The sequence below is a fragment of the Athene noctua genome, chromosome 2 (genome assembly GCF_965140245.1).
Source record: "Athene noctua chromosome 2, bAthNoc1.hap1.1, whole genome shotgun sequence".
Lineage (NCBI taxonomy): Eukaryota > Metazoa > Chordata > Aves > Strigiformes > Strigidae > Athene > Athene noctua.
Window position 1 is genome coordinate 135,403,276 of NC_134038.1, and position 13,344 is coordinate 135,416,619.

Genomic DNA, 13,344 nt, shown 5'->3' on the forward strand with positions numbered 1-13,344 from the left:
CAATGGAAAAAGAGAGGTGTTTTTTGGTTTGCCACCCAGCATATTTTGCTAATGCAACTAAACAATCATACATAAAGCATTTTATTTTGCTATCTAACTGGGTGAAAAAACAGCATGTGTATGGGTGCATGCTTTCTGCTCCAGCCTTCCAATACTAAGACTGATAACCACACCACTGAATCTGAGTAAACTCGGGAGCAGACTGAGTACAAAATGTGGTATTTTCTGTCTGGGGGTATTATTTTGACTGATTCTGTACATGAATAAGAGTCCATGAGACTGAGCAGCACTGTACATCTGGATTGGCATGTACGTTTTGTTCAGATCCTTGCTAAAGCTGAGAATAAAATAACGATGTTAGACAGCTTCCAGAAACCAGCTTTTTAAGAATGCCGTTTTGATTTGGTCCTTTCAAAGAAATAAACTATACTTTCAAATCTAGTTTACGTTAACTACAGAAAGAGTCTTTGACTGTATGTGCCTCTTTTTTTTTTAACTCTCAATAGCAGAACTGACAAGTTCCCCCGCCTTCCTGATTTTTTTTTCTTGTAAGCATTTTTCTTTTTAGTTATGTTGTTTAAAATGCAATGTTGGCAATGAAATATTGCTAGAGGCTTTGGACTGATGCCTTCTGAAGCTTCCACTTTTCTCAACTTTTACTAGCAATAAAGAATTTGTTTCTAGAAACATGTAATTTTAATTACAAAATTACCCCAAAAATATAAATGGAATTTAATTGGTTACAAAGTAATATTTTCACATAATCAAGCGATTGTTTGGGGGGTTTAAGGCATAATTTATTAGCTCTGGATAAGGTGCACATTTTGATTCCTACAGGCAAATAACAAACTGATTAGTAAGTGTAATAAAGGAGTTTATTTGTCTGACAATTGGCAGCTAGAAATGCAATAACTTACTTGATCAATTGCCATTTTAAAGAGCATTAAAGCTCCTCATAATTACACTATCTATATGGTATGCAGATAAACAACAATACAGCATTACCCCTATGACACTAGTGATTTAATATGATGTTTCTGCCAGGTTTTGTACCTTTCTACATAATGCAAAAGGAAGTAATTACTTTTTGTACTGAAAGATTGAAAAATTGCCTCCTTTTTAGATATGCAAAGAATTCTGACTATAGGAAGAAATAAAGACGATAGCTTCTTCAGATCAAATTTCATTTAGCTCTTCAGCATTCTGTAGTTGTCAAGTGAAGATAGCCACCTCTCTCTGGCAGGAAGCTTTTCCAATTTGTTACACAAAGTTAAGTTCTTCTCATGTTCCTTAATTCAGTTGCTTTCTCAGGTAATATCAATAGTTAACAGCTTTTGGATTCCAGTTCTCTGATGGCCTAGCCTCACTGAATTCACTGGATCTAAGCCAACACAGGAAGCCACCACAAAGCCAATAAATACCATGCACATTTCAGACAGACATTATACAATGGAAAAGACTATGACAAAGGTATAAGATCACCTTTTTGAGATCAAATGATACTTCAGTGATCTAGGTAAGGTAATGTTTACCAGTCAGAAGTTCAGATGAACTAAAGTACACTGTCTTGAGAAGGTCAATAGAGATTGTCTTAGCTTCCTACCGTTTTCTTGAAAATGTCTTACACCCAATTAAAAAGAAAACCAGAAAAAAAATATTAAAATCACACAAGTTTTATGAAAAAGTGAACAAGTTAAAAAGCTTAAACACAAAGATGTGATATGATGTATTGTAACATGCAAACACACCTAAACACACACACATTCAGAAAACAGGTATTCTCATTTCAACTCAACATCAGTACAATTAACTTCATTCTTCTATTACTCTCAAAGAATCTCATTTAAAACAGATTTACAAAGCAGATTTATTTTAGAGTCTTTGGCAGAGAATCAATTCTGGAAAGCTATTCTGTGCTGTATGAGAAAGGTCAAAAGCCTTGTTAAAATTCTAACGGAATTTAAGATTTAATGACTGAAAACTTACGTTCTGCATCACTGAAAACTACAGACCAATGTTTGTATTTATTTATATTTCTGATTAAGCCAAACTACACAAGTACAGGCCTATTATTAAGAAGCTCAATATATTTAGATTTCTAGCAAAGTTTTGAGAGACCTTACATAATTTAATTTTCATAGTAAATATTTTAATTAGTGGTAGATTTCCCTTTTACACTATGATCTTTCAAAAAAAGGTGGAGGAATGCTAAAGAAATACCACAAGTCATTCTTTGAACTCTTTATTCCACTGACAAAGTTGTGAATTATCTGTCCATTGGCTCACCTTTTACCTCTTTTACTGAAAAAGACAAGTCGTGGCAGATTTTCCTAGCTGTCTAATACCCAATCAATCTGCTGTCACTAATGACTTCTACCTCAAATCATCTCCTTGAAGTAGGGAAGCATTCTACAGTCCTATTAATGGAGAACTGAAGTACAAGGTAAAGGTAGCAAATTCTACAAACAAGCCTGTGGCAAAGTTGTGATTTCTAACACCTCTATCTTAGCCAGTTTATGCACTGTTTCCTCTAGTTGCTAGTGCACTCCTTTAATAACTCTACCACCTTCACATATCACTCACTTTCTCAGAAATCTTTCCGGTTCCTGTGAATATTCCCAGTCCTCAGATGCAGTGATGACCAGGAGGATCTCCAACCTACAGCTGGAGGCTTCCTGCTTCCCTTTTTCCCAGTAGTTTGCAATTCTTACAGATTCTAGAAGAATTTAGCATTAATACAGAGACAGCTCTCTTGCCACTTATTCAGGATTTGCATAGAAGTTTGAGATAAAAACACAAAGTCTGTGGAGTCATCCAGTGCAATACTCTCTTCAGCTATTATTAGTAATCACTAACTGAACTACTCTAGCATTAGGTGAAAATTCTGCATGGAAAAAAAGGTAAACTATCATTATGTAATCTACCTTTCAATTAACAAATTGCTGATTAATTCAATCTCTTGCTGACAGTCTCTCTGACAATAATTATTCCCCATAGCATGTAACACCTGTGGTATTTAAAAATGTCTCACTCCCCCATCTGACCTACCTGCACAATGGGGATTCTGAATCTGTTCTACTTAAAAATCAACATAATACAGTAATTGCTAGAAAAATCCTTACTTGTCAATCATTTTATACTGTACAGTATAAAGAACACAGCAGAGTTGCATTTCTGTATAGTACATACCCCATATTCTTTAGCAGCCATAACCACTTTTGAAAGAATATCTTCTTCAACAAATGGCCTCACAGCATCATGGATAATCACTACTTCTGGTTTCTGGAGTAGATGGTTGGAAAATTCATTCTCCACAAATACTTTCAGTCCATTGAAAATTGACCGGTGACGAGTTATTCCACCTTTTACTATCACAACTCTTTTGTGGCCATATTTTTCAATGATAGACTTCATTGTTTCAATATTTTCAGGAGAGACCACCACAATAATGTTGGATATCCAACTTATCCTAGAAAAAACAGTACAAAAACAGAGAAAGTAGACATGAATGACTAAATTAAAGCACAAATATCTCCATGATACAAAGAAATTCATATGGAAAGAAATTCAAGCAGGCTAAATAAAACATCTCTCAATATATTCAAGTCCATGTTTTTGTGCGTGTATTAGCACTCTACCCCTAAAGGGAGAGCTACATGAGAGGATCTCTACCAATACATGGATGTCAACTAATGTAACTGGAATCAAAAGAAAAAAGCACCTTCTGCTAACCCTTTGAAAAGCCTTCAAAACATTTCTTACTTTAGCCTCATTCCTAGCTTCAAATGTAACTCCTAAATTTATCAGCTACAGTCTGTTATTTTAGCTTTCTCTAAATTCAGTCTTCAATAAATCGGTAAATCCTTGGACCTGTTCTACTGTGCAGTACACTCTCTACAAGTAAGAGGATCAAGAAAACCTCTGAAACACAAATCACAATGTAAAAAAATAGCTATGCTAGATAAAATTACCATAATATGAAAACCATATTTTTAGAGAACTTCAAGCTTCTACTGTTGGTACCAGGCTAACTCTACAACTGAGAGGTGGTATAGGGAGAGAATGGCCCACATCCCACAAGATTAAAATCAGTCATAACTGAAGTTAGGCTGAAGTCATACTTCTGTCAAAGGGCCTAGGAATACAAATTATAGTCACATGTGGCACACTGTACTTCAAAATAACAGACATATCGTAATTCAAATCCAGCTATTTGGGTGGTTTATTTCCTAAATGCTATATAGAGAACATAAAAAAGGATTGGTTTATTTCCTTTCTGTGTCTCCACAGATAGGAGGCTTTTTAGCATGACTGACAAGAAACTCATCAGATAAGCAATGATTACAAAAACAATTTACTACTTAGTATAGTAAAATTACTCATGTGTAGCCTACACATCCAACTAGGAAAAAAGAGAGACAACTATGGTATATTCTCTCAACTGAAACTAGCAAAGCTATTGAAACTAATTTTGCAGACACAAGACAGGCTAAGGTATTAAGTACTTCCAGTTACAAAAATAAGAGGCAGAAATTTACAGTACAGAAATATACAGCCTCAAGGGACTGGTTTCTGCAATAACACATGAGAAGGCATTGCTTACAAACTATCCTTACTCCAAAAGCAAAGTCATCGTGATACAAACCACACCCCTAGAACTATGTCAAACAAAAGAGCATCTTCCACCTTCTGTACATTTTTTTTGCAATTAATGGAATTTCACGAAAATTACTTTAATGAATTTTAAAATAACTATTAAAAATAAAATCAATAGAAGTGCTATTAGTATTTTTCAAAAGAAAAATATTTGTCCTTTTGTTCATTTTATTAATAACAAAGGCAGAAAATACAGTCAAACCAACATACTCTCAACATTTTATGAGTACTGAAGTTGTTCAAATGTAAAATCTGAAGTCATATGGTTTCAAGTTTCATTTCAACTTGTCACTCACCACAGGTTCATCAAAAGGTTTTCAAATCTCTCAAATGAGTCCTGGCATAGTCTTACATTTAGCCAGAAAACTCAGCATCTCTGCATGACTTCACCTCAGAACTAGGGCAAACTAATTGGATTAATCTCAGCTCTTTTTTTGAATATTGAAAGTCAGTCGATTAAATAAAGCAAAATTCAAGAAGAGCTATTTCACTCTAAACAAGAATAAGAACTCTGCACTTCTATTTGCAGAAAGACTATAGCCTTACACAGTTCCTAGAAACAGTGGACAGTCTGCACATTCACTGGTGAATGTGTCAGAAGAGCACTGACATTTCCCATTCTGAAGTCAAACGAAAAAGATTATGAGGCAACTGGGTAGCACACAGCATCTTCTGAGAAGGGAACACAAGCAGTGGTCAGCCTATGATAAATCTCTGCACAGGGTGGGTGGAATGGCTCAAGGCCTCCAGTGGTAGAATACACCAGCAAGTGACAGGATGCGGTCAGAGCTCCACCCTGTGTCTGGATAAACACATTTATAAACTTGAGTATGTCCTTCAACTCACTCTGGACTAATGTTCTATAATTAGAGCTGGGATTTAGAGATGCAACCTATTTGTGTAGGAGTATAAAGGTATCCTCTAGACTGGTTAGGTACAAGAACAGCTTAGACTTCAAAGCCTAACATGTCCCACCAAAACTCATGAAAGGTAAAATCAGTTATGTATGCTACAAATTCTCATAAGAACTGTGCAACACACAGGTGCTTAAAGATCTGCTTGTGGAAATGTTGCAAAATGTTTTAATGAAATAGAAAGTATACACTCAATCAGTATACACTCAAACTGGCAGGAAATGGATTTGGGTTTTTTTCCCTCCCTCAAACTTGTCACACCCTTTTCTTCAGAAAGATTTCATACTAAAATAATAGAAAGCTCAGGACCTGCTCAAAACCAGTTTAAAAACAGTAAGCACCCTTTCAATTTTATAACTGTAATATTAGATCAAGATAATACAAGCTTCCGAATAAAACAGCACAAGGCACGAAAAAGATCAGAATACCGTACCCCAGTGTGCTTTAATGGGCACTAGGTACAGAACTCTAGTGCTTCTATACAACATAAACCACAGTTCTAAAGTGGAAAATCAGGTCTGATCAAATGAAACAAAATTAACAACTACAGTTATAATCACTTTACAGCTGCCTTGGAAGGACCTCAATGTTAGTAGAAGGAAAACAATGAGGCAGAAAAGGGCTGTATGTTTCCTGTGACTGTCCTCAACATCATCTCCTATCAACAGACCAACTAGCTGCCTAGTAGAAAATAGCATTGTTTCATTAAATTTCAAAAAGTACATATATTCATATTACCTAAGCTAGAACTCAAAGTAAAGGAGCGCATTAACTCAGCAACAGATTAAGCTATTACATGACTTCACAACACAGACTGCAGAGGAAACTGAACAACCCCTAAATTATGCGCTGAGACTGTATCACCATTTAGGTGCACGCTCAAGTACAAACCTGACTGACGTTTAACCCTCTATCAGTTCACTCACATACAAACCAGTGCTGATCCGGAAATCTGACATAAGGCTTAAATACTCACTCTCAGTTTCTTGCAACTCTTACACAATCATCAACAACCTATTTACCAAACAACCTATTGAAATCAGCAGCTGTGTCTGCAAAACAAGGCCAGAACCAAGCAGTCACTGCTGAGATGGCTTTAGCAGTTTAAGATATTATCTTTCACTGCCACAGAAACTCTTCAGAGGTACAAGGTAAATCATAGTATTAGTTTTGATGACCATCAAAACTATTCAAGAATCAAATGAGAAAATGAACTGTCAAGAACAAAATGCATTTGCAGAATGCAGGTGTAACTCCCTTTTGTTCCATAACAACTTTGTTATGACTTTACTGATATATGAAAAAAATACATGAATACATATGGATCCTTTACGGTACAAAAATGGAAGCAGGGAGCTTTTAAGGCTGTAAAGTTTCACAGGTACATTAAGGAAGTTTTGAGTATCTCAGGTACAGAAGCCATCCATTTTTTCCTAAAAGAAAGCATTCCTTAGTAGTCAGACAAGATATCTTCATAAAGTTAAAATAATTGGATTGTTTGCTGTGATTATTTTTAGCTCATAATTTTAAGAATAAGCTAATGATAACTGGACAAAAAGAACTATCACAATAGATACATTTAACAGAATTGTAATTATGTGACCTGTAGGGCCAGTGAACATGCATCAGCCAATGAGGAAAATAGTCGGCAAATAAAGCACCCAAGACCCTTGCGAAGAGGTGATTGTTTGGAAGCTTCCCCAGGTGATGTTTTTTGATACCAAGGCACCTGTTTTAAGAGACTATATTACAGTAAATAAAGCTGTCTGAAACCTTTATGGAAAAATTTTATTCTGCCAGTAAACACAGTCACTGCTTTCCTCTTTCATAACTTCTCACAGTACTTTCAATAACTGGTGAAGTAAGAGCACAGCAAGAATATCAGCAGCTTATTTGTCCCTCAGTGATTCTAAAATCAACCTTTACCTTAGTCTGTTTTCTGGTCTATAGCTTTATTAAAGTATGTGTGCACACATGCAGAGAGACAAGATTCTGTCTCAGAAAAGATACTGGAAAGATTCTAAATAAACATACACCCAAATAAATTAAAGAGAAGGAAGAATCCTACTAGTTTGTACAGAAGCAAAAAGGAGTAATGCCATTCTAGCCCTGTTGAACTTGATGCAGAAGCCTTACACAGTTCAGTTCAACAGAAGCAGAAACAAACCCAATGTGAGGGACATTTAAGTTCTCCAACACACTTTAATTTTACCCCCAAGGTAGGACCTGACCTTCCTATTAGCACCACTGTACTGACAATGAAAACCACTCATTTCTCCTCACCCTCTCTTCCTAAGGGCATCATCTTTGATTATTATTGGCAGGTCAACCTTCTACATGCTGTCATCCTATGCAACAGGACACACTGCCTATTCATTCATGTATGCTCTTGTCCTGTCTGACAGTTTTTCCACCTCAACATTTAAGATTCTCACTACTTTCAGATGAGCAGAGTAAAAATCTTTCTCTCCTGATTTTTAAAAAGCACACAGACAGCAGCTTCAGATTCTCGATTTGCTCACATATTTCTGAATGTATGTTGTTACGGTTTTTTCCAGTCTCAAAAAAAGCTCAACAATAGCTGTGATAACCAGTCCAATATTCAAGAGTCAAGGATTCATTCAATTACAGCAGGTAAACAATAGACATGAGAAGATAGTATCAAGCTAAACTGTGAGAGACGAGAAACCAGGCCTGTGAGAAACTAAGACAAACAACCTGGGAAAACAAAACAAAAGTTGAGGCTGATTGAAGAAATGCCTCAAACACTCGCAAGACAAAACTATGAGCCACAGGGTGCATTCTGTGGAGGTTGAAGCTGATAACACTGCCCGATGTAGCTGGCAGAGAGAGCCCTGTGGAGACAGGATGGGTCTCTTCTGGGGCACCTGAGCAAATTTCAAGGGCCATGTGTCTGGTGAATGAACTTTGCTTCATTATCCATGAAATGTATGTTAAAGTTAACACCTCTCAATATGCTAACGAGGGCTAACATGATCATGCTAATTACATCATCCCATGAAACACCTTACCTCTCCCCATTCATGGGATACACAGGTATGTGGGTTGACCTAGGGGACGGACTCAAGGGAAGTGGGTATAAATCAAAGGGGGGAAAGAAAGAGCTTCACTTGGTCTCTCTGCCCCCCGGCCGTCTGGAGAGAGCAGTGAAGCGAAGACGACTGATGCCAGCAAAAAAGACGGCCGCCTCCTGGAACACTCACCAGCGGGATCAGCACAGGAACCCAGACTGGTGATCTGTATTTCCCCATCCCCTCTATCTCCCTCTTTTTCTTTTTCCATTAAGAAATACAAGGCATATTGTATTGCTTGCCACAACTTGCTATATACTTAGCCAATTATCATGTGTTCAATTAGTACATTGTAGGTAGTTAATAAATGCTTGGACTTGGAGACTTGTCCACTCCAACTGGGGATTTGCGAATCTGAGTCACTTGTCCCCCTCGTCTGAGCAGGATGTGACATAAACACAGAAAATCTGCCACTTCTGGGTGATAAGATTACATGACAAACTGTAGTTCCTCAATATTACATTTTTGCACATGCATTCGCATAGAATAAGAACAAGGTATCTCTTCTGCAGTCTCAGAGTCAGAAGTGTTGAGATTAAAATGAAAGCCATTCCAAGCTTTAGAGTATATCTGTTCCCAACTCCTCATACACATACATACCAGCCAACACTCCAATTCAGTACAGAGATGGCAGAAAGCTCTATCTGTGAGAGCACTGGTACCTAAGCAAAAGCACTGAAAGCACTAGGTTGCTACTCTCACAATCAACTTGGGATCACTCGCCTGGTTGGACTGTACAATTAGAATTCAACCTTCTAATTTTTTGCAGCTTCAGGACATAAATATAATACTGTTGCTCAAAGAACTTTTTTTTTCCCAGAGTTTACTGGCAGCAAAAAAAAATTTAATGAATAATGTTTTATTTTCTTAAGAATATCATTTCCTTCCCAAACCTCACTCTGTTCTCTTTTCCAGGTCTCCAATACACTGAATAAGGATATTATTCTTTTCTGTAGATTCCCATGACATTTTGGCAGAAATTACAGCTGTGACAAGCTTTGGATTGGAGGTTTTGCTTACTGATGTGTTTAGCATTGTGACAGGCTGCTGTTGAAAACTAAATAAAGAAAACAAGCAATATTTCTTTCATAAAGTAACAAGTGACCTGAGGGAAGCCTCTCTGGGTGGGAATGGAAAAAGAGTCCCAATTCTGATGTTGTACAAGTTTCCATGAGTTAAGACTTTGGGAGATGTTGGCAATTCCATTTCTTTTCACCACCCTCCACTCCTTCCCATTTATTCTCGCTAAAATCTAAAGATTTGTTTTTCTACAAGTTACTGCAAAACATCCAGAATACATCTGACACTCCACTCCTACCTGCAGTGTTTCAAGTGACACTAGATACAAGACTTACATTATGTTAACATTTGACAATAATATATTAACTGTCAGTCACATGCCTAGAACTCAACAGTCCTATGAGAAGGCAAAACCTGAGTGCTAAGATATCCCATTACTTAAATTTGCTCCAACATAAACAAATGCATTGCACATGCGGCCTCACGCTAGGTGAGCTATCAGCTTTTAGCCCAGTAACTGTACCTTAAACAAAGCTAAGGGGGCATTTAAGCTTCCTGCTCAGGCAGGGCATTCCACCATGGGCTGTAAACGTGGAGCATAATGCAGCGCTGCAGACCACCGAGTTCATCCTACTATGAAGAGCAGATCTTTTCGAGGTCTCTGGACACATTTGAGGTCCCGAATGGCGATGGCAGCACAGACCTTTTTCCAGGGCCTCTGGGTAACATTGTGGCCGTCTCCAACGGCCACGGCTAGCTTGTCGCTCACCAAACCAGCCACTACAGCTACAGGAACCCTCGGGCTTCAAGGCCGAAGGCCTCGAACAGATCTCCAGCAGCAGTGGAAAGCGACACCACCTCACAGCAGCGGCGTCGCTGCGGAGAGACGGCGGGGAGCGCCCGGCTCCCGCCTGGCACCTCTCCCCGGGGGAGCCTGCCCGGCCACTGCTCGGGGCAGCCCCGGCCTACGTGTCCCCTGCCACCCTGTCGCTTCTTGCATCTTCTGACTGGGCGGGGAGCGAGACAGACCCCGCCGAAACGCAAAACCAAACCCCCCGGGGGGCGGCCGCGCCGGGGGAGCCCAGGGCCCAAGGCGAGGGTGGCTTCCGGCGGCTTTCCGGGGACGGGGGGCACGGCGAGGCCCGGCAAGAGCGGGGCGGCCGGGCCCTAAGCGACGGGGGGCCGGGAGCGGAGGGGAAGGCCCGCAGGGCGCGGACGGGGAGCCGAGCGGCGCCGGCCTCGTTACCTCTCCATCGCCCGCACCGTGTAGCTGACGAGCGGCCTCCCTTGCACGGCGCAGAACTGCTTGGGGGTGGCGCCACCCAGGCGCTCCCCGCTCCCGCCCGCCGGCAGCACAGCCGCCACCGGGGTAACGGCGGGCCCGGCGTCGCGGCTCCCGCTGCTAGGCTCCATCTGCGCGGGGCGCCGCGCCTGCTCCGCTCCCCGCCCCAGCCCCCCGCAGCAGCAGGAACGCCGGCGCGACGGCGCAACCGCCCGCGTGTTTTATTTGCCCGCGACGTCCGCAATCCAAAGAATCCAGCGCCCGCCCGCTCGCCTGCCCCCAGCGGGGACAGGGCCCTACTCCTCGCCCACTCCGCGAGGCCCCGCGGGCCCAGGCGCGGCCGGGCAGGCCCGCGGCATGCGTCTAGACCCCGGGGCGGGACGGGGCGGGGGGGTCGGCACCCAGCCGCCCGGGGCACCCCGGTAGGGAGGCGCCGCGCAATGCAATAGCCCACGCGGGAGGTACTCGAGCAGCCTTTGGCCCTTTAAATGCCCGGCGCGCGGGTGACTGCCCACAGCGCATGCGCGGCCAGGCCGGGCTGCTCCCACCTGCGGCCAGGCCGGGGCTCGGGTGGGTGGTGCCGGCCGCGGGAAGCGCGCGCGGCTCTGGGGCCGTTGGGCGCGGCGCGGCGCGGGGCGGGGCGGGTCCGGCCGGCTGTGCCCGGCCCGCTGTGCCCGGCCCGGCCGGTGTGCCCCCCGCGCTGGGAGAAGGCGGCGAGCCGCTGCCTCTGCGTGGCCCGTGTTGGGCTCCGTTGATCGGGCGGGGTGGCCTCAGTGAGGAACTACATCCATCGCTTTCGGAGCCGCGGGGAAGGCGGGCCGAACGGCGGCCCTGCGTCTTCCTGCGAGTCCCGGCCATGAGGGCTCTGCTCCTCCACAGGCTGGCTGAGGTCGCCTGCCGAAATCTGCTGCGTGTTGTCCTTAGTCCGAGGAGGGAGAGGCTGAAATAGCAGCAGTTCATTCACTGGGAGAAACGGATTTTCCGGTTCTTTTTATGGTGTTACTGTAGACGGTAGCTGAGACGGGTTGATAGAAAATTCCCAGGGCTGACACCCATTGGGTGGCGGAGGAGACATGCTAAGCATGACATCATGTCACATATTTATAACCAAAATAGGTCTCAGGCTGATATGTCTGTCTTCACTGTACATCTTAGGCTGTAACGTGGGTGTATTTAAATACTATTGCTACACTGTTCTTATCTGAAAGTTGTGGACATCTCTCTGTAAAGATAGCCCAGCAAATCTGAAAGAACTGTTGTGAGCTTGTTGCTGCTTATTAGGGAGCAGCGAGGGCCAGCCACTCCAAAAGGGATGGGGAGCCTGGAGCGGAGCACGCTATCAAGGCAGGAGTAAACGATAGCCTCAGCGACAAGGAGCCAGGATGCTAAGCGTGAGCCAAGGTCAGGATCGGGCCCTCAGGGTCAGGCGTAGTCCAAGGATCACCAGGGACTCTCAGTGAGGCAGCAGATCCCAGGGCAAATCAGGAAGCCGAGCCAGTGGGTGCAGGTCAAGGTCAGGGAGGTTCCAGACAAGGGGCAGGCATAGGGGGCCAACAATAAAGACTGCTTAAAAGTAGCTCCCAGGGGAGAAGGAGGAAAGAAGGGTCAGACCCTTGCTTCTAGCTTTCTTCATAACAGCTCTTAATAGTGGAAGAGCTGCCTTTGGACTTGGCAAGCCAAACTGCTTAACTCAGCCACCTAAACTTCCTGAAGGTAGGTGTACTCAGGGCCCTAACACTGTCCTCTTTGACAGCATTTTTAAGAAAAAATCAGTGTCTTACATGCAGGCTGTCCTAAAATGACCACAGACTTTTAGAACCTGCAGGATTTTTTTATCTTTATGTCTTTGAGAAACTAATTTATTTACAGATTTTCATGTTTTTCTAAGGTGTGTTAAGAGGAACACATACAGAGACTTTTCTGGGGAGTAGGTCGGATCAAAAAAGCAGCATGGAAGGAAATTTGTTATGTCCCACCTGGGCTGCTTTGCCAGTGACAGCTGTGGACTGAGGTAAAATGATCATAGAGGATCACAGAGGCATCATAAGTAGGAGTCATGCCATAGAAGTGAGGTGATCCCTGCTAGCAAATTCACAGCTCGCAGATGTCCTTGATACCTGTGATAACAGGAAAGTCCTGGAAAATTGCACAGTACAGTGGAGAACATAGGCACTTCACTTGCAGAGGTGTCTTGGCAGTTAAGACAATGAATAGAAATCACATCAGCTCATACCACGCAGTGAAGTGTGAGAGGGGCTGATGGCAAACAAAGGAAAACATTTTAAATGAACACATGCAGATATGTCTTCTAGATAGTGATGTCTCCAAAAGCTTCCATAAGGAACAAATGTATTATCATGGGCATTAAAGGAAACAGGCA

At 42.3% G+C, this 13,344-nt stretch overlaps 1 protein-coding gene across 6 annotated transcripts in view; it reads right to left on the reverse strand.

Moving 5' to 3' along the window:
* Window positions 1-11,424, reverse strand: part of CRPPA (CDP-L-ribitol pyrophosphorylase A) — a 136,421-nt gene extending 124,997 nt beyond the window's left edge. For all 6 annotated transcript variants that reach the window (XR_012633219.1, XM_074900354.1, XM_074900353.1 and 3 more), the window contains exons 1-2: window positions 10,929-11,424; window positions 3,190-3,469 (exon numbers count right to left, since the gene is read on the reverse strand). Coding sequence is in view for 5 of the 6 variants with exons in the window: in XM_074900354.1 (XP_074756455.1) it covers window positions 3,190-3,469; window positions 10,929-11,095 (447 nt within the window). In the remaining variant the exon portion in view is untranslated. The remainder of the gene's footprint in view (window positions 1-3,189; window positions 3,470-10,928) is intronic.
* Window positions 11,425-13,344: the final 1,920 nt, after the last annotated feature.